Below are 23,164 nucleotides of genomic sequence, written 5' to 3' on the forward strand. Positions count from 1 at the left end.
TCGGCATTATACGTAGAATTCCATGAATGCCTACAAGTATTTAAATTGTCCAATCTGCCATACCTATATTTGTTCAACTAAAATCCATCTTTGTCAACATCTCCTCCCATCATGCTGTGGATTAAAGTCAACATGCTCCTTGTGAGCGGCCTCTGTGCACTGTCACAGGTTTCAGGCGCGGCAAATGTCGCACAGCATATCGAATACATGAATGCTATGACTGGAAAGATTGGAGCCGCGAAAGACTCCCTCAATAACTATAGCGGAGGTATCCCATCCGCTCTTGGTGTTGCTAGATCCCTAATGGTTGCGCAAACCTCTACTCGAGATGCCCGCGAGAAACTGGCGGAAGAGGATACAATGACACCTGAAGAAGGCGACCGGTACTATGACACTTATTCGCAAATGGTCCCTGTTCTTCTCGATGCTATCCACTCTGCTCAAGAAAAGGTATGTTTGCCGCAGTTTTCCAAAGTCCTCATTTTTGATTGGAAACACTCATACTTACTGGACATTTATGTAGGCCCCCCTTTTTAAAAGGTCTGGATTGGGCCCTGAAGCTCGCACGTATCTGGGCAATCTGCACAACGAAAAGAGACTTTTTGAGTCGCAGGTCAAGGCCAAGCTCCCGGCGGAAACCTTTCGCAAGGCTCAGCCTTCCGTTGATGAGATCAGCACTGCATTCGACGAGGCAGATCGGGCATTTCGATGATTGGAATTAGGAGGATAAACTAGGTATGGACCTTCGTTTCTAGTGGGCCGAGCCGCGTCGCGTATGAACAGGGGGCTAGTTGTGGGCTTGAAATGCTCAATCGGGCTCACTAGTGAACTTGCATAAAATTTAGTTCTCCAATCGATTATCGCCATATTGTTGTATTCCCCGTGGTGTTTGAGTGTCGGAAATACCTGGTTTGGGGATAGTTGGCTTAGACGTCCATATCGTGAATGAATTACCCCTTCGTACACTATCATTGAACGTGTCTTCTCCCTTCATCATACGGATGCACTATTCGAGATCAGACAATATCATCAGTAAGGTAAATGAAGGTGACATTTTTTGTATCTCCCACGTTAATTACAGAGCCATTCTACCTAACCACACACACTCTGGAGAGTCCGCCTAATCTAAATCCCAAGTCATTCATCCATGAACTATCAGGATAGCCATATTTCGTTTGTATTTAATTGTGGTGCTATAGTTAACGATTTTTATTCAAGGAAACTTATACTACATGAAGAGGCCAAATATGCTAACCACTATACCATTATTTAAGGGTTGAACCCTGGCCCCGATAAATCTTCGTAGCATGGCTACATGATTTAATCCGCCTGCGCCAGATGTCTGTGATTTCGATGCAGTATTTCCCTCGCCATTTTATTATATTCTTGTTAAACGATATCTTTAGGGCTCTTAAAATGCTAGTATCTATCAACTTCAAACTTAAATTTACAGTCCTCGAAAAACTTACGTATTATGAAAACGTCTCAACTATACTATCTACGTTGTAAAAGATGGAACAAATAAGCTTCAAGTATGTTTATTGGCAAATTTACACTGAAGAGCAACAAGTGTGTATATAGATCCTGCACAAAGACACTAAATAAAAAACCTAGGCAAAAGAAAGCAAAGAAAGCAAAGAAAACAAAAGGGGCAAATCTGTGGATGAAAAAGAGCCAAAAATAAATAGTTAGTGTCTATGTCCGTGTCCATGTCCGTGTTCACGTCCGTGTTCACGTCCATGTTCACGTCCGTGTTCACGTCCATGTTCACGTCCGTGTTCATGTCCGTGCTCATGTCCCTGTCCATGAACCGGGCATTCATCATCATATCCAGGTCCATAGTCCTCAACACGATTGTGTGGGTAACAGTGCATGTAGTGCTTATAGGTTTTCCGTTCGAGCAGTCCCTTGCGCTCGAGTCTAAGCATTAGGTAACAAGCCCAGAGTTGGCAGCTCTGTAGTGGAATCTGCTCAGCCTCCATCATGACAATGTCTTTGTCTCTTCTCTCAATCTTACCGAGAAAGTGTGTGTGTTCGACTGACCGGCTATCAAATCTCATGTTAGGCTCAATAGACAATGTACGATCACCCATGCAGCCAGTGCTGTGGAGCCGGGTGCAACGATCAGAACCTGGATGTCTCATAGCAATCATCCAATGGATGGTAACACCGTCAGACCCTGGATAGCAAATTTGAACATAGAGTTCATACTCGTCGCGGTCCCTTCGTCCTCCACGGGATGAGCTGTGTGTAGGACGGATGGCTACTTCTCGACTAGACTGGGGACGGACGACTAGATCTCGACCAGTCTGGGGACCCATGGTTATACCTAGTCCTCGGATAGACATGGTTGCGATGTGGAAGGTTGCTAGGGATTGATATCTGTAATATGATGTGAGTAGAGTTTTAGAGTAATAGAAGGAGTATATTGATGATTATTTGAGTGTGAAGATTGTTTGCTGTGAAGATTGTTTGCTGTGAAGATTGTTTGCTGTGAAGATTATTTGCTGTGGAGATTGTTTGTTGTGAAGATAGAATTTATTTTGAGCGAGACTAGGTCATTCTTATAGACATCCCTCGAGTCCATCGAGTCGTGGTTTATACAATGGGGGTCGTAAATCTCTTTGTTCAGTGCAGATTGACAAAGCCTTTGGTTTCCATTATCCAAATTCCTTTACGAAGGCCTTCTATAATCTCTTTGACTAGCCTAAAATAGCTAACATTATATCCTCCAAATTGTATGTTCTTTGTTAAAAAAAGTTAAAGGAATCTATTTCATGTGATATATTTAACAATGACACAATGCTGGAATAGATCACTGTCACAAAGAGGCATATTCCGCGATTGTGTTCGTGCTAAGAAAGGGTCGAAAGGTCTTAATATGATAGCACTTTGAGGGCATAAAAATAGTATCTGGGTTTTTTGAAAATAGTGAGTAGGTCAACAGTCGAGATGTTGTACATGATTTGCAGCGCATTAGTCCTCTTCACGTTGCATGGAGTATATAGGATATCCCTAAGCGGTCAACTTTCTACATACAGGTGGTGCCACTATTATTTGGGACGGAGATGAACCTTGGAATTAAGTACGATGTACGATGGATGTGGTACAAATCCACGTAGATCCCGGGAGCTTTAAATTATTATGCCATTTCTCTGCCTCACATAGGCAAGTTCAGATCAATTATGTGGCTATATATCTTTCGATCCGCAACAGCGCCATTCACACTCCCGTGACCAGCTGTGTCACTGGATCCAACATTCAAATCACTTCCCCTACTCTGTCACAGGACACCAATCATAGTTTCCATTCACATTGTTTCCCCACCAGGAGGGGAATGGGTGCGAAACTCCGCCGGCGCCGAAAACAGCAAATGAGAGGACGAAGAGAACTGTCAGACTCGCGCCATCAAAGGCTCCCGTAATCAGGTATGAATATTCACTGAAAACCCGGGGCTTGTAGTTTCGAAGATAATACTGAACGTAGAAGCCAGCAGTGATCCAGGTGAAGATGACGCAGGTCTGACTTTGGTTGTAGGGAATAAAACCAGCGTATTGGATGTACTGCGGTAGATTGATTTCCGCAACGTCCAAGCTTCCAATTTTGGGCACAAACTAAAGGTTTCAAATTGGCGTTAGCTTCAAGTATAGTTAGGAAGGCCTGTAGGATTACTTACGTGATAAATGATACGGTGAAGAACCACAGCACCGGCACCAACGGCTAAACCAAGAGGTACTGCCCCGTATGGGGTCCCAACCTTGTAGATATAGGGAGCCAGGGCCCATGATGCGGCATTGGTGTTGTAAGACTGTATAGTTGCACCACTCCAGGAGGAGTTTCCATTTCCACCGACGAGAAGCGCTCGATTGCTTGACACAATAGAGATCATAATAGCGTAGTTGATGAAGCCGCCAAGAATTGTACCATATATCTGTGTTATGAACATTATACGTGGAGGGATTTTGACTAAAAGATGAGTTAAGAACACAGCTCTTGTAACTGAAAGAACTATGGGGAGACTCACGATATTCGCCCATCTTCAGATCTTGAGAAAGACTAACCGCATTTGCAATCACGTTATGCGACCACGCAGCGAAGTACATGTTACCGACCGGGCGTCCAGGAAGGATAAGTCCAGCCAGCATTTTTGACAAATTATTAGTAGCAATACCATTGCCGTAGCGAGAAAGAAGGATGACACTCTATACCACGGTCATAATCAGAGTCGTTGCATGAAGATTATAGTGACTGGACATAAGTTTTGCACCCCTGGCGCCTAGGTGGGGCTATAGGGGGTGCAAAGACTTATGTCCACTGACTGTAGTATCGAGGAACTGGACTCACAAAGGGGGCGATAATGCATCCCACTATCAGTGAGATAACGTACGCCCAGGGCGACAAGGTGATATTCTCTTTCACGGTCACAATGATACCGAGAATAAAGCTTCCAACAAGTACGATGATATACCACCACCATGGAGCCTCTTTATAATGCTTGGCCATATGCGAATGGTGCCGATCATCATATATACCCTTTCTCGCGCTTTTATAAGCCCGCACGATATCCTTGCCCCAAAATAGGAAGCAATGAAGGATCAGGGCACCCATGGCTGCGTTGGCCATAAACATCGCGAATGCGAACGATCCAGTGAGCCTCGGCAGGCCGTTCTTAAACAGGGCGGCCTCATCGAGAACACCACCGGGGAAAACGGTTTCGATAGGGTATGAGGTACCGTTGTTAAGAAGCATTTTCGTTGACATAAAGGGAAGATCTCGCGAATTCCAGCCATTGCCATAATATATGCCTATCATGATAATAAAGCAGGAAAAGATTCCAGCGGCCTGATGAACTTGGAGCTTGAGAGGAAGCGAGGTTTGGAAAGATGTGAGCTGCTTTTGTTAGATAATTTGCTAGATCAATGTGTAGTGGAGGGGAATCATCTCACATATTGCCAATCAAACGAAAACGAAAATAAGCCAAGACCCTGGTTGTTTGTGGCTCCACCAAAGATATTGTTGAGTACGGCACCAGTTTCACCGGTGGCCTTCTGTGCAGCCAGACACTATAATAAAGCCTGAAGTCAATACCTTTTTATTCGATGAGATTCCCCCGAAGCAGAGCATTTCATTCGGTTGCATCAAAACACCACTGAAATATCACGTACCGGAATAGAAACAGAGTTTAGCCACGGAAAGATGTAGGCAGGAATAATCTCGTATATCGACATGCCGGTGAATGCATACCAGAAATACCTAAGGGGTTTCGAGTTCTTGACTTCCTGCCAATGAAGTCCCTGGAGAGTCTTGACGGTAGGCAGATTACTCCAGTAGACGGCCTCGGGGTGCCAAACAGCGATAGGACGCAGGATCCCGCAGATTCCGTATCCAAACAGGCCGATAGAGATCATACTCAAGATCACAGTAGCCGCGCTGATGGGAAGATCATAGAATAGATCCTGTGCCGCAAAGACCTGTGAGGTAGGCGAAGCATTCGAGGCTGATGTAGCAGTGATAGAACAGATTGCGTGCTCTTTCAGAGTCCATTCCCCGGTATTCACGAATTTAGCCACGGTGATCCACAAAGGTAGCTTTCCTTGGCCGCCTTTCGCCCTCCAGCGAGCTTCCAATCTGTCGCCACGGGGAAGGAATTTAGCCCATGCATTGCCGACGAAGTAGGAGATGAGGACGATGAAGGTTCCCTGAATCGTTACGAGGGTCGGTTTGAACTATGTATCGACTTATTAGCATTGGTCTATATGGTAAATGGATTGAAAGTTACCTGATAAATCTGGTTCATCACAGCTTGGAAACACGCAAGACCGGAGGCAAGTAAGATACTGCGAAAGGTTAAGACGTTGTCAAAGTCATCTCGGAGAGACAACATATGAAGAGCCGCGTCAGCACCGGTAATGATAATCGCATCTGGATTGCCGTCGACATCCTTGTCACCGAGTGAATTCTCATCTTTGGTAGCAAGCACAGTAGCAGGGGTCTTTTCACCGATGGCTTCCTGGCTCACCACCGAGATATCACTGGTCTCGACAGGTGACTCAGGCATACTTGGGGCTATGTATCATGTATATGATGCTCTGTTCCAAAAGTCTGGGTTATCGCTGTAGAGTAGATCGACAAGTTCTTTTTACCCTAGGACATACGGACTTCTTATAATCCAATTCGGAGAAAGTACATTGTTATCGGAACGCTGGGGCAACTGTTTTTATGATACCATGCAGCCCTAAAATGAGCCACGCGCTTGAGGCGACAGAACATTGTTTTGTCTCAAACCGCACTATAAAATAATTGAGCACTGGTGTGCTTTTAAGAAAATCCGATTTGGCCCTGATGGTAACATTTCCCCTAAGATGTTAACATACTTGCCCTAAAGAGCTCGGACCCTTTATTTTCTATTGGGCTCTTTAACACCCGCATAATATTTCAATTGAATTTGGTTTATGTTAAGAGTCTTCCCAGAACTCGGTATTTGTTGTAATACCTGTCAAATAATACCACCATTGAAGCAGAATACAAAAAGCATACCTTATCTCATTGGGCGTTTTGCGTATGCAGAGCGATTTAGCGCTCTTTAGATAAGGGACGAGTTTAAGAGTACGGAGTAAGGTTTGCCCACTTGGAGAGAGGCCGTTGATGCTAATTTGGCCCAAGTTTGACACTAATCTATCACGTACTTTGTCCGAACTTTCCGTGCTCTTTTAGCCAATACACGTCGAGTTAAACACGGATTACGTGGGAAACCCCCCTGCTTCGATCAGCTGGTAGCCACTTGGCAATCGGACTTCCGACGGAACACCCACGCTAGAATCGCCTCTCCGTAGTTAGCGTTGCATTTTTTCTGCTTTCGTCCGGGCACGGGCGGAGATTGGATGTTCGTCCTTCTTTTTTATTTGGTTTAGGCTTTTCGGCTCTGTGCCGAGGCCCCATGCACTCGATACAATAGGAAATTCAGCATTCGCTGTTTTCTCTTTCGCTCTCTTTGTCCCCCCTCTTTCTTTCTCTCCGGTCTCTCCACGAGCCAATAGTACCTACCTAGCTGTACTGGTAGTGTTAATCCTGACTCTGTCTTTGTCTCTCTCTCTCTCTCTCTCTCTCTCTCTCTCTCTATCGCTATAGTCAAATTAACGTGAAGTCCTATCAAGTTCACAGTCAAATAAAGAGAAGGGCTATAAACATACTTCTTATTCAATAAAGAATTCAAATCAAGCATGTGTCCCAGAATTAACTAATCATATACTCCGTACATATAGATTTGATCAAGGGGTCCACGTCCACGGGTCCTATTAAGGACTAGGCCAACCGTTTAGGTTACATTGGCGAAACTCTGAAACATATAGCGGCGGCCAAGGCCTTTCTGCCTGAGGCGAATATAAAGCACGCGCCTGATAAGAAGCCACCCTTGGCAATCAGCAATTATTTGGATACCTTCATTTCACTTTGAGTTTCCGACAAAATGGCTGGCTTGTATACAGAGATAACCCCAGCATCGGTCAAGAATGCCAAGGTCTTGGCCCTCACAGTCGTATCGCTTTGCCTAGATGTTGACTATGAAATCAGGGCTTACACCTTATCACCTGCTTGACTCCCAACGGACACAAAGTCCAGATCCTTCTTGAGGAGTTGAAGGATATTTACGGGCTAGAGTGGACAACTTCTTTGATAGATATCGACACCGATGAGCAGAAGAAACCATGGTTTCTAAAGCTCAACCCCAATGGTAGGTTAGTCCAAAGTGTAGGATTGTGTGATTGCTTACATGTCTTATAGGGAAAATCCCCGTGCTCATTGACAACACCGGACCAGAGCCTTTCCCCGTCATAGAGTCATCAGCGGAGCTACTCTATCTTGTCGAGACAGTAGATAAGGACCATCACTTCAGCTTTTCCGACGGCAAGGAGCAGTCCCAGATGATGCAGTGGCTTATCTTCTGGCATGCTTCAGGTCAGCCTAATCAAGGCCAACTGAACCACTTTGGAAGATTTGCTTCTGAACACATACCTTGTGAGCCGACCTCTCTACTATAAACTTATACAGACCTTAAAAAAAGAGCATTCCATTAATTAATTAATACTGCAGATGCCATCGAGAGATTCAAGGCTGAGACACTCCGGGTTTACAACGTACTTGAGCTACATCTTTCTGGACGCCTGACTAATCATCCTCGAGAATATCTTGCTGGAAATAGCCTTGGCAAGTTCAGTATTGCTGATATTAATGCATATCCCTGGGTCCGGGGGTGGAAACGTAGCAAAATTTCAGAAGAGGAGATGGACAGTTACCCACATGTGAAGGAATGGATAGGTCGGATTGAATCCCGACCAGGTGTACAGAGGGGAACGGGTGATATTTACGATGAGGATGTTCACCCTGAATTACTCATTAGTACTACCAATGAATAAGTGTCCAAATAGTCTAGTCTAGTATACAAGCAAAGTATGATGCGAAGTATGGGGTTCTTGGACTTCGTACTCAAGGGCCAATGATATTCGCAATTTAAGCTCAAGATCATAGCAACATATATCTTAAAACAAAGTTTTCAACGGTCGCAAGGCTTTTATTGTGGATCTATTATGCTCTCGGCTGCGTATAGCTTCCTCGTAACTCTCGTGAGAGACCCAGCCATCGTGCTTAATAATCTATGTTCCGATGTCTTTTACTCTTTGAATTCGGCATAGGGGAAAAACCAATGGCTTCTTTGCCTACTGTTAACTATCCTAGATATCTTTGCACATGAATTCCCCTAAGGCGAATATATATATTGCCCCCGGACCAGCTGGCAATGTGGAATACCAAAGTCTTCAGATCGGTATCGCGTTTTATGGTGTCTAGGGCCTAACTAGAATCCGGCTTGAATTCCCTCGCTAGTGATCTATTCGACGCCCTACCTGGCATCGTTCCTCGATACCCGCGAAAGGATTGAGCTTGTATAAATACAACGGTACGGCCAGGAGCCTGATCGTTCACGCTGGACATCGTGGGTATATATATCGAACCATCTGGTAGGTGGATCCAATGAAGGCAGATCATGGTTTCTCTTTTCCTTCAATTCTCTTGCTATTGGATGCTGCACGTGATCGGCTAGCCGGTAGGTTGGTTGGCTCCATCGGTAGGTTGCGGCTGTAAGGGCCGTAACAATAATGTAAATGTTTATCTTGAGTCCATACGGTGCCAAGCCGGTCTATTCTAGGTCTGAGATATAAGTTGTATAGAATGGATGAGGACAGCATGTTGAGATCTCGAGCACCGCCGAGTGGAGCCTTCCAAAACCACGGAATGGATTAACCGATCCAAGGGTTTATCAAATCTAGTCCAGATTAGGTTAGAACATGTAAGCAACTTGCATTAGCGTAAATTTAATTATATCTAAGCCAATCATATTTAGGCTTGGCATAAGCACCCTGCATCTTTAAAAAGAGCATCTCGCCGCCATGATCGCCCAGGACATCCATTCTCCATGTCATCAAATATGGCAGCCGACCATCAACAAATTGAACTGATTCGAATGTCACAACAGGCGGCTATCCGGAAACCAGAGGATGATTGGACTGGTATCATAAACCGGACTGAACGGAGAAGGTTACAGAACCGTCTCAACCAAAGAATATATCGTACGCTTCCTCCTTCCTCCGATCACGTGATATCATAACCACTGACATGATCAGGGATGCGACGCCAGAACCGAAACACAGAAGACAAAGAGCATCCCCACAGCAACGAAGCCGTAGTTATACCATCCAGCTACACTCCTATCCAGATCGACGGAGATGAAACGGAATTTACCTGCACTATCGCACCCCCACAAGTGTACTCAATGATGCGTCAATTTGAGTCACTAGCCCTGGAAAGCTTTATTCGCAACTCCCCCGATATCGACCACCTCCTCTCCCTCTCTAGGCTAAATATCCAACGTGCAATCACCGAGAACACACGCTTGATTGGCATGACGATGGAGTGGATGCAAGATGATGATGCTATCTCCATTTTCAACACTCCAATGCCTAGCTTCTCGGTGTCAGCAATACCCCCGAGTCTTCGACCAACAGAATCTCAACAGCGCATCCCTCACCACCCCTGGCTAGATTTCTTCCCCTTTCACAATATGCGTGACAATCTTATAGCCATCCAAGAGCTTATTGATGATGAGGATTTGTGTCATGATCTGATGGCGTTCTGGGATACAAGAAATACCGGGGCTACTCTATTAGTGTGGGGTCCTTCGTGGGAGCCAGAAAACTGGGAAGTCACGCCGGCCTTCCTGTTGAAGTGGGGATTTCTGCTCAAAGGTTGTGAAGAGTTAGTGATGAATTCTAATCGGTGGAGAGCAAAGAGGGGCGAGAAGCCGCTTGATTGGAAAACAACGTTAGCTTTAATATACCGATCGCCTAGTGAATAGGCAACATTACCTCTCAAATTCTTGGAGCCGGCAAATATTTTTCATTTCGTTAGTGGCCCTGAAATTCTGCACATTTCGATATTGTCCCAAATGAACCTGCTAGTATTGACGTTATGCAATGTATTTGACCTAGACAGTTTTGGATTGTCACTCTAGCTTCATTTCTCACTTGTTCACGCAAACAAGCCTAGAGAGACAGGTGCCGATTTCATTTGATCTTCTTGTATCTCCTGGATTAGTGGACTCTGCGAGTAATCCTCCAAATCAAGATCAAGGTATCCATTATGAGTCCACTTTCTCCCTGAAACGAACAACGAATGCCCGTTAATGTTGACGTCGCTGAGGATTCTCAAGAGGGATTGGCCTGCATCTTCCGCCTTTGCAAACTCAACTCCCACGTTGGATACATGGTTGAAAACTTCTTCAGATAAAATGTTCGTTTTGACATACCTTGATGCCTTGTTAGCAATAGAAGTATGTGTTAAGGAGCGAGATTAAAGCTCACCATGGAGAGATGATGTTGACCCGACTGCCGTAGAAATGGGCGGTTCTTCTCAACGAGTGCATAATTCCGCGTGCGGCCCATTTGCTCGCACTGTACTGAGGGGCCCGTGGACAGTCCAGGAATGCTGCACCAGATCCGATCAAAACTAAAGAGCAATCCTCCTGTTTTTGTGATACTTCTGTGCCATTCTGCCGAATGAAATAATGTGCGGCTAATTTGGCCGTATAGAGTGTACCCTTGATGTTGACGTCAATGACGCTCAATTTGGGTTCTTCTGGCTCTTTATCGTCACCAGAGTACAAAAAGACTTCGTCCTGGCGATGAATACCCGCGTTGGCTATGACATGGGAAATCCTCCCTGTTGGAGAGAAGAGGACAGCTTGGCGAAAGAGGTTGATTTGATCACTCCACTTGGTGACATCGCAGCGAATGAATTTAGTCCTTTTGAGACGATACATGAGCGTGGAGCGCAGAGATGAAGATTCGACTGTGTACATACCCAGAGAGTTCTTCTTCCAATTTGCTTCCCTTTTGAACATCAGGGTCACCGATGCAGACTTTGACGCTAAACATGTTGTTAGCTAACGATTCGTTTCTCTAGCATCATCTCATACCCTGCGGCAACCAGAGCCCGAACATAGGCTTCTCCCAAACCGTTGGCACCTGTCTTCTAATTAGTAGATGCCCTGCATTCAATAGAAAGTTCCAATAGACGATGTACCTCCAGTTACAATTGCCGTTTTCCCCTTGAGGTTCTCCACATTGATTGGCTTGCTGCAATCAACAGGTCCTGTGTGGGTGTATTCTTGCATTGTGTCGATAAGTTTGTATGAATGTCGATAGATACCGAAGTTGGAGATATTGAGAATCGGGACGAAAGGAAGATTTTATAACCTGAGCTTTCACATATTGTTTCTTTGGCTATCGGATATCAGCACACAAGTCCGGTTCCAATGCAAGTTGCTTACATCCCAGGGTCAACACTCGGACCCTGTTATGCGCTCTGATTCGCCAAGTCACCGTCTTTTCGTACACCAATTGCCGGAAGAAAAGTGGAATTGTCTCGAAAGATCCACATAAATACCCCACTAAGTCCAGATCCATCCAGTTAGGAAGTGTAAGCATAATCTCCAGCACCTTGCGAAGTCGAGGATCACATGTTACCCGAATAAAATATAATTCGAACCGATTTGAAGGCAGCTTCGTCATTTAAGAGCGACAGGGTTGCGGACTACCAAGGGATTATCTGTATGGCCCGAGAGGAGGATTCCATGACGATGTAGACCAATAGCTGGGAGTCAACTATTCGCACACACACTGGAGACATGAGACTGGCCCTGATCGGCTGAAGCAGTGTCGTCATACCTGACCTCTCCGTAAAGGATGATTATGGAGCACAATCAAGGTACCAAACTAAGAGGCAGACGCCGTCACTGGGGCAATTACCACGCTGCGGAATGCCAAAATTGAACAAAGCTTCTCGGCTAGCCTTTGCGGAAAACTAAGGGTCCAAATTTCCATCAAAAACATTGCGTTTATTCCGAGCTTTTTTGCGGTAGGGGAGAGGGGAGAAGGAAGATCTGTATTCTATACAAACCACTAGCTAGATATCGACAGCCTTCCTGCTTCCGCCCCTTCCAGTATGTAACCCGCATTGTCCTCGGCCTACTATCGCCAACTAAATTGCCTCATGAAACGGAATTCACCAAACCAGAGCCAACATGCACCAATCAGTGCGAGTGAGGAGTATTTTAGATCTTTCAGCTCGGTTTGCTACTCACTCTAGCTGAGACTCGTTTGGAAGAAATGTGTGAATTTAGCGAATGGAATCAGCTCCACGCGATCATAAAGGTCAACGTGACCAGCGCGAGGAACCCAAAACAACTCCTTCGGTTCGCCCGCACGGGCATAAGCATTTTCGCTGAACTCGCGCGAGTGTGCCTGGTCACCGGAGACAAAAAGCATCGGACGAGGGGAGATTGTTTCGATATCGTTGAATGGGTAGAAATTCATGAATTTCGTGGTGGTCGAAAGCGTCGGGTGCGTTGTAAGATTCGCAGTCGTACCCTTAGGTGTGACTTCACCACGATAGGTACGGTAGTAGTCATAAAACTCACGGTCCACCGCAGTCGAATTCACTGTGAGTATATTCGGAGTCCCGCCCGTGACCTCAATTCTGCCACCCCGCACCTCGATCCAGCGCTGCTGAGCCGCCCCAGCGATGATCTCCTTACGCGCAGCGACGCTTTGCGCCTTCCGTAGTCCGTCCCTGTTGACAGCGCCCATGTCATACATTGTCGATGTTGCGATGGCTTTGATGCGTGGGTCGATCTTCGCAGCGCTGATCAGGAAGGAGCCGCTGCCACAGATACCGAGGCCACCGATTCGCTCGCGATCCACGTTCGTGAGGTTCTGCGAACCAAGGTAGTCGACTGCTGCGCTGAATGCATCGGCGTACAATTCGGCGGACACGGCATTTCGCGGTCTACCGTGGCTGCCGCCCCAGAATGGCATGTCAATTGACACCGTAGCGAAGCCCTGTTCGGCTAACTTTGTGGCGTACAGGTTCGCACTCTGCTCCTTCACTGCACCCATTGGGTGGCCAACGATAACGGCTGGGACGGAGACACTGCGGTCGAGATTGTTGGGGGTGAAGAGGTTACCCGCGATAATCGTCTGGTACTGGCTTGCGAAAGTGATCTTGTGAATCGTCACGTTATCACTGTGGTAGAAATTGTCTGCTCCGTATGACATGTTCTGTGCTATGGCTGACATGGTATGAGCCATTGCCATGCCAAACGTGGCAATGCTGTTTCCGACGATCTTCATGTTACTGCTGTTTGCTATTCAAGTCTGTACCAGAAGGAAAAGGATAATGTTTGGAATAGGATATTCCCAGGTAGGACGTGCCTATGCTTTTATATTTCATAAGGACTGGTACATTGTGACCTTGGAGACAAACCCAAGACTGGCCTCGTCATGCCAAGACACATCATTGGTGATGCCTAGGCTCATTTCATTTGAGAATCCAGTTAGATAGGAATAGGAACAATTAAACTTGCCAATATACATCTGCAGTTTTGGCCAAAATGGGGTGCCACTTCCAATCTTATGTCCGGTGCTTACAGTGGGTACGCCAAGTATCATTCCAACCTTAAAAGGGTTGTGTGGCTATGGCCTTGGATGAAGAAAGATTTGAAGATTAGTGAGAAATGCCAAGTATTTCACTAATGCAAGTTGCTTATGTTCCTAACCCTAGCGAATCGGGGTTCACCATTAGGTGACGATCATTCTAAGCCCCCTTGTCTTAGTGACTTTCTATGGCCATTATCTCAATAATCTAAGTTGCTCAAGAAAGCACCCCTCCACTTAGAAGATTTATCTACGGGCTTTCTCACAAATCCTTACGACCACGGATAAACACGATTAATGAAGCACGTATAAGAAGAGCATAGGTTATAAAACAGATTTATTCTAGACTCTATTTCGCAATCAACGAGCGGACTGCAAGAAAATAGGAGCAAAGTATGATGGCCCCAAAGGTGGTTCCGACGATACTAGTCTACACTGCCTAAAGCAGTTTGACAAATCCACTCCATAGACCCTTGGAAGTGAAGATTCCACGAGGATCCACAGCTTTTTGGATCTCCTTGAGTCTTTGGACGTTCTCCTCGCCATAACCGGGGAACACCTCGCTGGCTTGCTGGGCCGATGCGTAATTGATATATCTAAACCGGTTCGCCATACCTAGATCCTGGGCCGCTGACTCAATCCTATGAATGGCATTTGCAGTCATCTCGTTAACAGCCGCATCATCGGTTGCATCCGACCAGGCTGTGGAGAGCAAAATAACTAGAAAATGTGTTAGTGTTCTAAGTCAAAAGCCTTTCCAAATTGGGCGTTTGAGAAACACATACTAAAGAGAGGTTCGTCACGCTCGAGATCAATGCCAAGAGCATTACCGCCTCTTTGCTTCATGGCTGCGATGGCAGTCCTTTGCATCGGATAGCTGATGAAATTGGTCCTTATGCCGGGCACAGCCTTGATAGCTTCCACCTCCTGTCGAAATATCTCGAGACCCTGTGAGAGTAGGGGGCGGGATGGGGCCACGGTCAATGTAGCGAATAAGTTTCTGTCACATAAGAATGAGTAAATAAGTAAGTAAAAGGTTAAGGATGGGTCTTTACCGGGTGGTACCCATTGAAATAGAGCCATTCGACGCACTGCTCATGGAGCGTATGCTGGTAGACCTGCTCAATGTAGGGATTTGGTCAATTTCGCGGAATACCGGTGGGTTCTCAATTGGCTTCGCGTAGCGCTGGGTACCCATCAATGTGAAGTCTTCACTGCCTGCGGCGTAGCCATAGTATAGATCATAGCCCATGTCGACGTCATTGGTGAGATCCCTATCTGTGAATAAGTCGTAGATCTTATCCAGTACTTGCTCGGTTTGATTTGGAGAGTAGGATGTCCGTCCGGTGAAGACAGGACCTTGGGCGAATGTGCGGACCGTGAATGCCGTAACAATGGCGAAGTTATTGCCTCCTCCGCGGAGAGCGAAATAGAGATCATTGTTATGAGTCTCGGAAGCGGTGGTAATCGTACCGTTGGCGAGGACGACCTGGAAATGCGGATTTTAGTAATGAACAGATTGGTCGGGTTGCTGTAGAACAAAACACACCTCATATTCGAAAACGTTATCCAACGCCCATCCGTACTTGTTCGAGAATGGGGATGTTCCTCCACCAAGTGTGAATCCACCCAGACCCACACTACCGACTCTCCCACCAACGAAGGACAAATTGTGAGATTCCAGGGCCTGATATGTTTGGATAGTTGTTGCGCCACCACCAATACGTGCCTTGGTGCCGTTTTCCAAGACTTCAACCTGTGTCAAGAGGTCTAGGTCCACAGTAACACCGCCCACAGAATTGGAATCTCCCGCATTCCGAGAGTGGCCACCACCCTTCACTGAGAAGTAGCACCAGTGGTCAACGAGGACGTTCAGCAATTTGGCCACATGGGAGGCATTGCTCGGCTCAATACGACATGATGGGTGAATCTCCTGCTGTTTCGCATCCCAGATGATGAAATTATCATCAGGAGGGTAGTGGACCGCAGATCCGAAGGTTGTGGAGAGTTGTGTACACTACAGATAGTTAATATTGGAATACGAAGAAGTTCTGACAAACATACTGCTTGTTGACAGTTCGCAGAGGGTGTTGTGGCGGGTTTGATGGTTTCTCCTGCGTTTGCCACAACAAGGAGAGAAGCCAACCAAGCAGAAGTTTGCAGCATTGGAACGTAGCACAAGTGAAAATAAAACAAGGGGCTTGCGGTAGCCAGAGGAACTTTGTGGCTTTCTGTTATGTACAATTTATTACGGGGAGATCTGAGCCCTTATATATATTTCTGCTCAAACAAAATATTTCTACAACCAAGAATGATAACGTCGGCCAAGTTAAGAGCCGGCGCAATTATTGATGCGGCGGAATCCGAGGTAGACCTCATCCGATGCCAAGGTGATATGCATAGTTATCGCAATATTATCACTTGTCGAATCTGTGCAAGGGCATAATATATCAGCTCTGTAGCCTGAAGGTGCTGACAGTGTATAACTACATGGATCCATGGATGTCTACGGGAAAACTTCGGATATATACCATTCCGATTATGGATAAGCGTCATGCAGGTTGATGACAAGGTGGGGCGAATAAAGGCGTCTAATTGGCTTAACCTTGTGGAGTTCCAGGGTTCCTGTACAAAGGTAATTTATAATTTAGGTATTCTACCCGGACTTTTGACTTGCTTTCTTCACCCTTCAAGCTATCCCTACTTCTTACTGCATCCCTTTACTAGTGTCCTCAAGTTCCTGTCATCAAGGCGCATTCACAATATTGCAGAAATGAGGGGGACCATGGAGCAACCCTCTAAAAAGCGGATCGCTTTACGACCGTTCTCGGAGCGCCTCTCCGCATGGCCGGAGGAGGATTGGTCGGGTATAACTGACCCCAAAACACGCCGAAGACTGCAAAATCGCCTAAATCAAAGAGCTCGTCGTAGGTCTAATTCCCACCCTATCAGATAGCAAGCATGCATCTAATTGACCCTACATACAGGTCTGCAGAACAAAGAATCGGGAAAGCCCGCGGAAGACAGCAATAATCAACAGGACATCAACTCTCTCACTGCTAAACAACATACAATTACACAGAAGACAAATGAACAAGCATCAGCAACACACACCACAGTGGACGTGACCTCACTCATCTCCTTGGAAGAAATAGAGGATGTGCATATCCTAAACTCTCATTCAATAGCGACAAAAGCTACGATGCAACGTTTAGAGATGGTGGCGCGCCAATATCACATGCTGGGGTCTCCGCGGACCGATCTTCTACTCCACCTTATTCAGTTCAATTTCACCAGAGCGCTTATGGAAAACACAATGGTCTTGGGTCTCACATCGGACCAGCTACACGACGATGCCATTTCCCAATTTAATAGCATTGGTCCGTGGCAATATGACTATGAGAGTTACCTTCCACCCAGTCTACAGCCCACCCAGATTCAACGCTCTCTCCCACACCACCCCTGGTTAGACCTGCTTCCTATCCCCAACATGAGGGATAATTTGATCTTAGCTGGAGACTTCGAAGAGGAAACCCAGCTGTGCATTGATATGAAGGGGGGTGAAAATGCGCGCTCGGGAAGAACTGGTATTATTGTTTGGAGCGACCCCTGGGATCCGACAGGGTGGGAGGTTACGGAGTCTTTTGCTCATGCTTGGGGCTGGGTTATTAAGGGCTGTCAGGACTTGGCGCGTTCTACAAACCGTTGGCGAGCAATGCGGAATGAAAGACCCCTGTTTCGTATGAGCTGATCTGGAGGATGTGTACTTCTGATGTTGGAACTGGATAACAAGTGTGGATCTGAAAGATTGCGTGCAATAATTGTCGATCAATGCAGTTTGATGACATGTGTGGGGATAAACCCGCAACGCCACGCCACTTGGAGCTAAGAACTAACTACGGAGTAGTAGAAAAGATGATGGGGAAATGCGGGAATCGAATTCCGCATCTCATGATATAAAATAAAACGGGCTTCAATTCGTCTTGTATCTCATCGAAGAGTTCCTTTGACTTTTAGTGACGAGATACGACAGTACTAAAATGAAAGTGAGCTGGGATACTTTGTTCGATTAAACACTAGCTATCAACGAGTCTCGGGCCTGGTTCCCCTAACTAATACACCGGACTAGTTTGGAATAGCATGACTCCCCCCCCAATGAATCCAATAATGCACATCTCATTTGTGGCCAATCACCTTTTTGGGCTCATATAGGTCATCGATGCTCTTTAATTCTTCGGGAGTAAGCTCGAAGGAAATGGCGCGCACTGCTTCATCAACCCTCTCCTTCTTACTCAGACCCAGAATTGGAGCCGTAATAAAGGGCTTGGATAAGGACCAAGCAATTGCCACAGTAGCCATCGATACACCATGTTCCTTGGCAATCTTCTCGACCTGTTCGTTGACATTTCTGTCTGCCTCTGTCGTAGACTGGCCAAGGAAACCTTGACCCTGTCCCTCCCCGCGCGTGGTAGTAGAGAAGTCACGCCAGGGCCGGGCCAGGAAACCCATGGCAACGGGGCTCCAAGGGATGCCACCAATTCCAAATTTGGCACATGCAGGGTACATCTCCCGTTCCTCCTCTCGGTATATGGCATTGTGAAGATTCTGCATTGAGATAAACTCCGTCCAGCCGTGAATGCGGGCGGTATACTGATACTCAAGGAGCTGATGTGCCCACATAGACGAAGCGCCGATATACCGCACCTTGCCAGACTTGATGACGTCATGAAGCGCTTCCATCGTTTCCTTAACCGGTGTTCTGGGGTCGAAGCGATGAATCTGCAGCAAGTCGACGTAGGGAAGGTCTAGCCTCTTCAGACTGGCATCGATACTCTCGAAGATATGTTTCCGGCTCAAACCGTACTGATTGACGTATCCAGAGTTGTCCTTTTCGTCGTCTGTCATCGCCAACGGTTGTTCGGTACCGCGGCCAACGGGTGCCCACAGTTTGGTTGCGATGACGAGGTTCTCACGGCGCCAATTGTATTTCTTGATTGCCCTGCCTAGGATTTCCTCGGAAATCCCGCTGGAATAGGCATTTGCTGTGTCGAAGAAGTTGAGACCGGACTCGTAGCAGTGATTAAGTACGGGAAGTGCGTCTTCTTCCGGGATCGACCACTTGAAACGACCCTCGGGATTTCCAAAACTCATGCACCCCACGCCAATCGGGGCGATGCGAAGGCCACTAGTACCGAGTTGCACGTATTTCATATTGGTCTGTTCAATGAGGGTGGAATGAAAAGCAAGATTGTTGGGTTTGGTGTCCCCATTCCTGGGGACCTAGCAGGGTTTTATACCTTATGGCCGGAGTTAATGGATGGCCAATCTCTCTAACTCCTTATGGACGGAGATAGCGAATAAACAGTCTCTCTAGCCCCTCGGGAAAACTTGAAATGAGATTGCGCTACTCCGTACGGAGTAGTTATACACTTAATGGGACATGATGACAGATCGCATCTGATTGGTCACATTCCAGTGCGGGTAGATGTCGGATGTAGCCGTCCGTTCATCATTTTCTGCAATCGTTGCTCTGCTCCTTCTCATAATCCTAAAACCCCGAAGCCCTAATTATGTTTATTGTCATCCCTTCTCTCCACGTCGTGTTGATCGCGAGCCAGACAAGACAAATAGGGAGACGAGGTGAAATAGTGGGTCTTCCGTGACGTGGTCGGCCTCTTTCGGGCTGCCGTCTCCCGGAGCATGGTTCGTTCGACATCTCTTGGGCAGCCGTCTCTCGTGGTTCGCTCGATATCTTTAGGGCGGTCATCTCCCGTGACGTGGTCAGCCTTTTCACTGGACCCACTGATTCTTTGGAGTGGTGTTCGTCACCTGGCCCTCGGACTCTGCCACAGATGCGAGACGGAAAAGGTATTACGGGGGTAGAAACGACCCGGACCACAATAGAGGGAGAGAAATCCTATACATATAGATAGGTTTGAAGGGAATCTGTCGGAAATAGACTCAATATATAATAACAAAAACAAAAACATACAACAGTGAGGATTCGCTGGTGGTCACCCACCCAACTACTAACTCACCGGCGTGTGGCTTGAGTACGGCTGAGCGGACGGGAAGCCCTATTTTCCACACCCTATGGTCGTATGTACCAATTTGAACTAGAAAGAGGCATAACTAACTAGTTATATAACACGGGTTATATAACCTGGGATAGAAACGGCCGAATCGCGATAGAGGGAGGGAGGTCCTATGAGTGTTAAGGGAATCTTATTCTATCATTTCCCTTTGTATATGATCTAGTGAACGACCTAGACTCTCTCCGTCGCCTCTATGTATGTGCCCCTTATGGTACCGACCGGGCAGCTCTCTCTAACGACCAACCGCAAATACATATTGCGGCTTATCTCCAGTCTGTTGACTCGACTTATTCTAAATCTTCATTCTAAGTCGATTGCTTTCTATCATCCTTTCCCACACCTAATTTGATACATACGACCACAGGGTGTGGAAAATAGGGCTTCCCGTCCGCTCAGCCGTACTCAAGCCAATTATTCTGCACAGTCAATACTCAATTTGGCCCTAGCACCTAAGCGGCACTCCAGGGTGAGTACGGGTGATATGGGTGAGAAGTCTTGAGACTAGGGTGAGAGAGGTGAGAACGGGGTGACAATTCTCACCCTTAGGGTGATAAGGGCCAACTCATTCCAAGCCTATGCCGGCCCCAAGAAAAATATATAATACAACCTCTAAGGCTCTTTTCTCACTCTGCCATGATTTTATTTTGAATTTCTTTACCACTCACAATATGTTCTCCGAACAGAATATCCCGAAATCACTCCAGGAGCGTCTCGCACGTGCCATATCACGTGGCTTCATACGTGAATATCAAGACGAATAGGAAAAAGAGGGTAATACTATCTGCTACCCTAAGCTAGCGCCTACTACGCTAGAGAAATACGATTATGCAGTTAGCAACTAGGCCCTGTAAGTTTAACCTATATTTTACCGATCTGAGTTCCTAATTATTAGCAGATGGAGGATTTCTCGTAACGAGTCTATAGACCCAGATTTTCCTAACCTGCCTATTCCGACTCCTGAACGTCTGAAACTTTTCGCAGAGTTTTATATCAAATCTTATAAAAAGCTTCCGTCTTAAAGATTGGCTTATGGTCACTTCACTAGCTTTACGTTAAAGTGGGAGCGTGAAACTTCTTAATCTCTTTCTAAGGAAGTCAAGGACGACGTTCTTAACGTAAGGGATAATAACTATCCTTTTATAGAGCTTACTGCTAATAAGAAAAATAAAAGTTCATTAGAACCGAACTAACAGTAAGATATAAGCTCCCTATAAAGCCTAGAGAGCGCTTCCTAGTCAACGGAAAGGATATAGATTACCTGCTTCGACACCTCTTTATAGATAACCATCACAATTATATACACGAAAGAGCACGCATACAGACTGGAAGTTCTCTTTCTTTATTTGCTGGCTCGGGTACAAGAGCAGGGGCTATTGTCGAATTAAGTACTTATCGCAAGTCAAACGAATGCTTATATTATAGGGTTTGTGTCTTGATGATTATTATCTTTGATTATATTAAAACTGACTTATGATTATTAGTACCTTTCATTTCATCTCAAATGGAGCAAGGCAAAGGGGCATCTGATACGTTGGGTAACAATTGACCCCGAATTTATAAAAGGCTGGCGTTATTGTGACGATACTACCCTGTGAGTATATGAGTTAAAATTATTCTATTTGGAACTGGCTAATATAAAGAATCAGGCCAAAGAATTGGTTTAGGGAGTATCTAGTTCTTGGAATGAGTTTTGTCTTCTGGGTAATCGTTTATGGGGTGGCGGATGGTGCCTTTAAAGGGCTTGCTACTGTGACAGAGGTTCTTGCCGCAAAGCCACCGAAGGGAAGAGAGTCATGGACTCTAGAATGGAACGAAACCGTAAAGGACCTCCTATTCTTCAGAATGGTCGACTCTAAAGGACCCAAATTAACGAAGGTATTGACCTTCTCCTTATTGCGGCACAACTTCACTAGCCTAGCCTAGTGTGATGGGTTCAAAGACCAGTTGCGTGTATATGGAATTCGAGGAGGCGTTGCAAACAAGATCGACCGTAAGTACATTTATGCCGTCAAACCTTAACATTACTAAGGAATTTCAGCTAAGGCTTCTTAGGCTACTTATGGTTAGGCTCTTGATTACTAGAATCATGATACCTTTATAAAATATCAGTCTTCTGTTAAGGCGTTAGATATATAGGCCTTATTCTATGATTTAGAGCCTGACTACGAATGCCGTGATATGGAACAAAGTATGTCTTATCACCGAGATTCGAATGTGCCACTCCAACTCAATGTAGCTGCGATTGCACAATTCATAACTGACGATGAAATTGTTAAGATAAATCAGAGAATTGCTTATATAACCTAGGAGATTGCTGGAAAATTGGAAGAAAATAGGGACCTTGTATTTGAACGGGATCGTCTTTATACTAAGAAAGCAAAAAGATTGCTAGCCTGGAAGAAGGATTTTATTAAAAACTGGTGGGATACTTTATACGCTGAGTATGTGTCTAGGAACGACTTCTCCGAACGCGACTTAATACCTCTTTTTGATGTCTATAAGAAATATCTACTAGAGCGCTCCCGTCTCAGCGAGAATCTATTGAAGAAGGGATCTCTAGATAGTGAACTTGGTCGACAGTGCCTAGAAGACATGGTCACTATTTGTATATCAAGAGAACGTACCGTTTACTATCCTGGTATGGCCCCCGAGGAAGGCTGCTATCTAATATATAAGAAGTCTATACTAGGGTGAGTATACCTGAAGAGTATCATAGATCAAAAAGGTTGATAAAAAGACAGCATTCCACTACTAGGGAGAGCTAAGTATATCCTACAGTGTCGAAGAAAATCCTTAAATGGTATACAGTACCAGCAGCGCTACAAGAACGAAAAGCGCGCCTATTGACGCGCATCGCGTAACTTTATTCAATTTTGCTATCTTTACGCTGAAATCTTCCTTGACGAGGACTCCTAGAAGAATCATTGCAAATGCCATCTCGATAGCCTTAAGCCTCGATGTGGTCTCCTGACCTTCTGTTCTATACTTGTGGCCCCAGGTTTCTGTCCATTCTACCTAGGCGACAAA

At 45.9% G+C, this 23,164-nt stretch overlaps 10 protein-coding genes across 10 annotated transcripts; 4 read left to right on the forward strand and 6 right to left on the reverse strand.

The window, feature by feature from the left end:
- Positions 1 to 111: 111 nt before the first annotated feature.
- N7516_007330 (mannoprotein) lies at positions 112 to 712 on the forward strand (the record flags this gene model as incomplete). The annotated part of the gene is made up of 2 exons (XM_057220050.1): positions 112 to 450; positions 524 to 712. 2 exons carry the CDS (start codon positions 112 to 114, stop codon positions 710 to 712), a joined length of 528 nt encoding a protein of 175 aa, XP_057074141.1.
- Positions 713 to 1,688: 976 nt separating this feature from the next.
- N7516_007331 (uncharacterized protein) lies at positions 1,689 to 2,348 on the reverse strand (the record flags this gene model as incomplete). The annotated part of the gene is made up of 1 exon (XM_057220051.1): positions 1,689 to 2,348. One exon carries the CDS (start codon positions 2,346 to 2,348, stop codon positions 1,689 to 1,691), a length of 660 nt encoding a protein of 219 aa, XP_057074142.1.
- Positions 2,349 to 3,275: 927 nt separating this feature from the next.
- N7516_007332 (OPT family oligopeptide transporter) lies at positions 3,276 to 6,058 on the reverse strand (the record flags this gene model as incomplete). The annotated part of the gene is made up of 7 exons (XM_057220052.1): positions 3,276 to 3,614; positions 3,677 to 3,966; positions 4,025 to 4,202; positions 4,345 to 4,890; positions 4,947 to 5,063; positions 5,166 to 5,726; positions 5,780 to 6,058. The coding sequence occupies 7 exons, from the start codon at positions 6,056 to 6,058 to the stop codon at positions 3,276 to 3,278; spliced, it is 2,310 nt and encodes a 769-aa protein (XP_057074143.1).
- A 1,407-nt stretch (positions 6,059 to 7,465) lies between these two features.
- N7516_007333 (glutathione S-transferase family protein) lies at positions 7,466 to 8,411 on the forward strand (the record flags this gene model as incomplete). Its single annotated transcript, XM_057220053.1, has 4 exons — positions 7,466 to 7,516; positions 7,570 to 7,729; positions 7,780 to 8,013; positions 8,089 to 8,411. The coding sequence occupies 4 exons, from the start codon at positions 7,466 to 7,468 to the stop codon at positions 8,409 to 8,411; spliced, it is 768 nt and encodes a 255-aa protein (XP_057074144.1).
- Positions 8,412 to 9,478: 1,067 nt separating this feature from the next.
- N7516_007334 (bZIP transcription factor) lies at positions 9,479 to 10,405 on the forward strand (the record flags this gene model as incomplete). The annotated part of the gene is made up of 2 exons (XM_057220054.1): positions 9,479 to 9,620; positions 9,675 to 10,405. The coding sequence occupies 2 exons, from the start codon at positions 9,479 to 9,481 to the stop codon at positions 10,403 to 10,405; spliced, it is 873 nt and encodes a 290-aa protein (XP_057074145.1).
- A 173-nt stretch (positions 10,406 to 10,578) lies between these two features.
- On the reverse strand, positions 10,579 to 11,722 carry N7516_007335 (putative short chain dehydrogenase/reductase; the record flags this gene model as incomplete). Its single annotated transcript, XM_057220055.1, has 5 exons — positions 10,579 to 10,855; positions 10,911 to 11,351; positions 11,410 to 11,475; positions 11,525 to 11,573; positions 11,632 to 11,722. 5 exons carry the CDS (start codon positions 11,720 to 11,722, stop codon positions 10,579 to 10,581), a joined length of 924 nt encoding a protein of 307 aa, XP_057074146.1.
- A 970-nt stretch (positions 11,723 to 12,692) lies between these two features.
- On the reverse strand, positions 12,693 to 13,739 carry N7516_007336 (alpha/beta hydrolase; the record flags this gene model as incomplete). The annotated part of the gene is made up of 1 exon (XM_057220056.1): positions 12,693 to 13,739. The coding sequence occupies one exon, from the start codon at positions 13,737 to 13,739 to the stop codon at positions 12,693 to 12,695; it is 1,047 nt and encodes a 348-aa protein (XP_057074147.1).
- Positions 13,740 to 14,481: 742 nt separating this feature from the next.
- N7516_007337 (FAD-binding oxidoreductase) lies at positions 14,482 to 16,208 on the reverse strand (the record flags this gene model as incomplete). The annotated part of the gene is made up of 5 exons (XM_057220057.1): positions 14,482 to 14,762; positions 14,828 to 15,042; positions 15,098 to 15,531; positions 15,592 to 16,059; positions 16,107 to 16,208. 5 exons carry the CDS (start codon positions 16,206 to 16,208, stop codon positions 14,482 to 14,484), a joined length of 1,500 nt encoding a protein of 499 aa, XP_057074148.1.
- Positions 16,209 to 16,827: 619 nt separating this feature from the next.
- N7516_007338 (DUF3425 domain-containing protein) lies at positions 16,828 to 17,793 on the forward strand (the record flags this gene model as incomplete). Its single annotated transcript, XM_057220058.1, has 2 exons — positions 16,828 to 16,969; positions 17,030 to 17,793. The coding sequence occupies 2 exons, from the start codon at positions 16,828 to 16,830 to the stop codon at positions 17,791 to 17,793; spliced, it is 906 nt and encodes a 301-aa protein (XP_057074149.1).
- A 425-nt stretch (positions 17,794 to 18,218) lies between these two features.
- Positions 18,219 to 19,253, reverse strand: N7516_007339 (aldo/keto reductase; the record flags this gene model as incomplete). The annotated part of the gene is made up of 1 exon (XM_057220059.1): positions 18,219 to 19,253. The coding sequence occupies one exon, from the start codon at positions 19,251 to 19,253 to the stop codon at positions 18,219 to 18,221; it is 1,035 nt and encodes a 344-aa protein (XP_057074150.1).
- Between the last annotated feature and the right edge of the window lie 3,911 nt (positions 19,254 to 23,164).

The sequence above is a fragment of the Penicillium verrucosum genome (assembly GCF_028828655.1).
Source record: "Penicillium verrucosum strain IBT 35672 chromosome Unknown utg000002l_segment0_segment0, whole genome shotgun sequence".
NCBI lineage: Eukaryota > Fungi > Ascomycota > Eurotiomycetes > Eurotiales > Aspergillaceae > Penicillium > Penicillium verrucosum.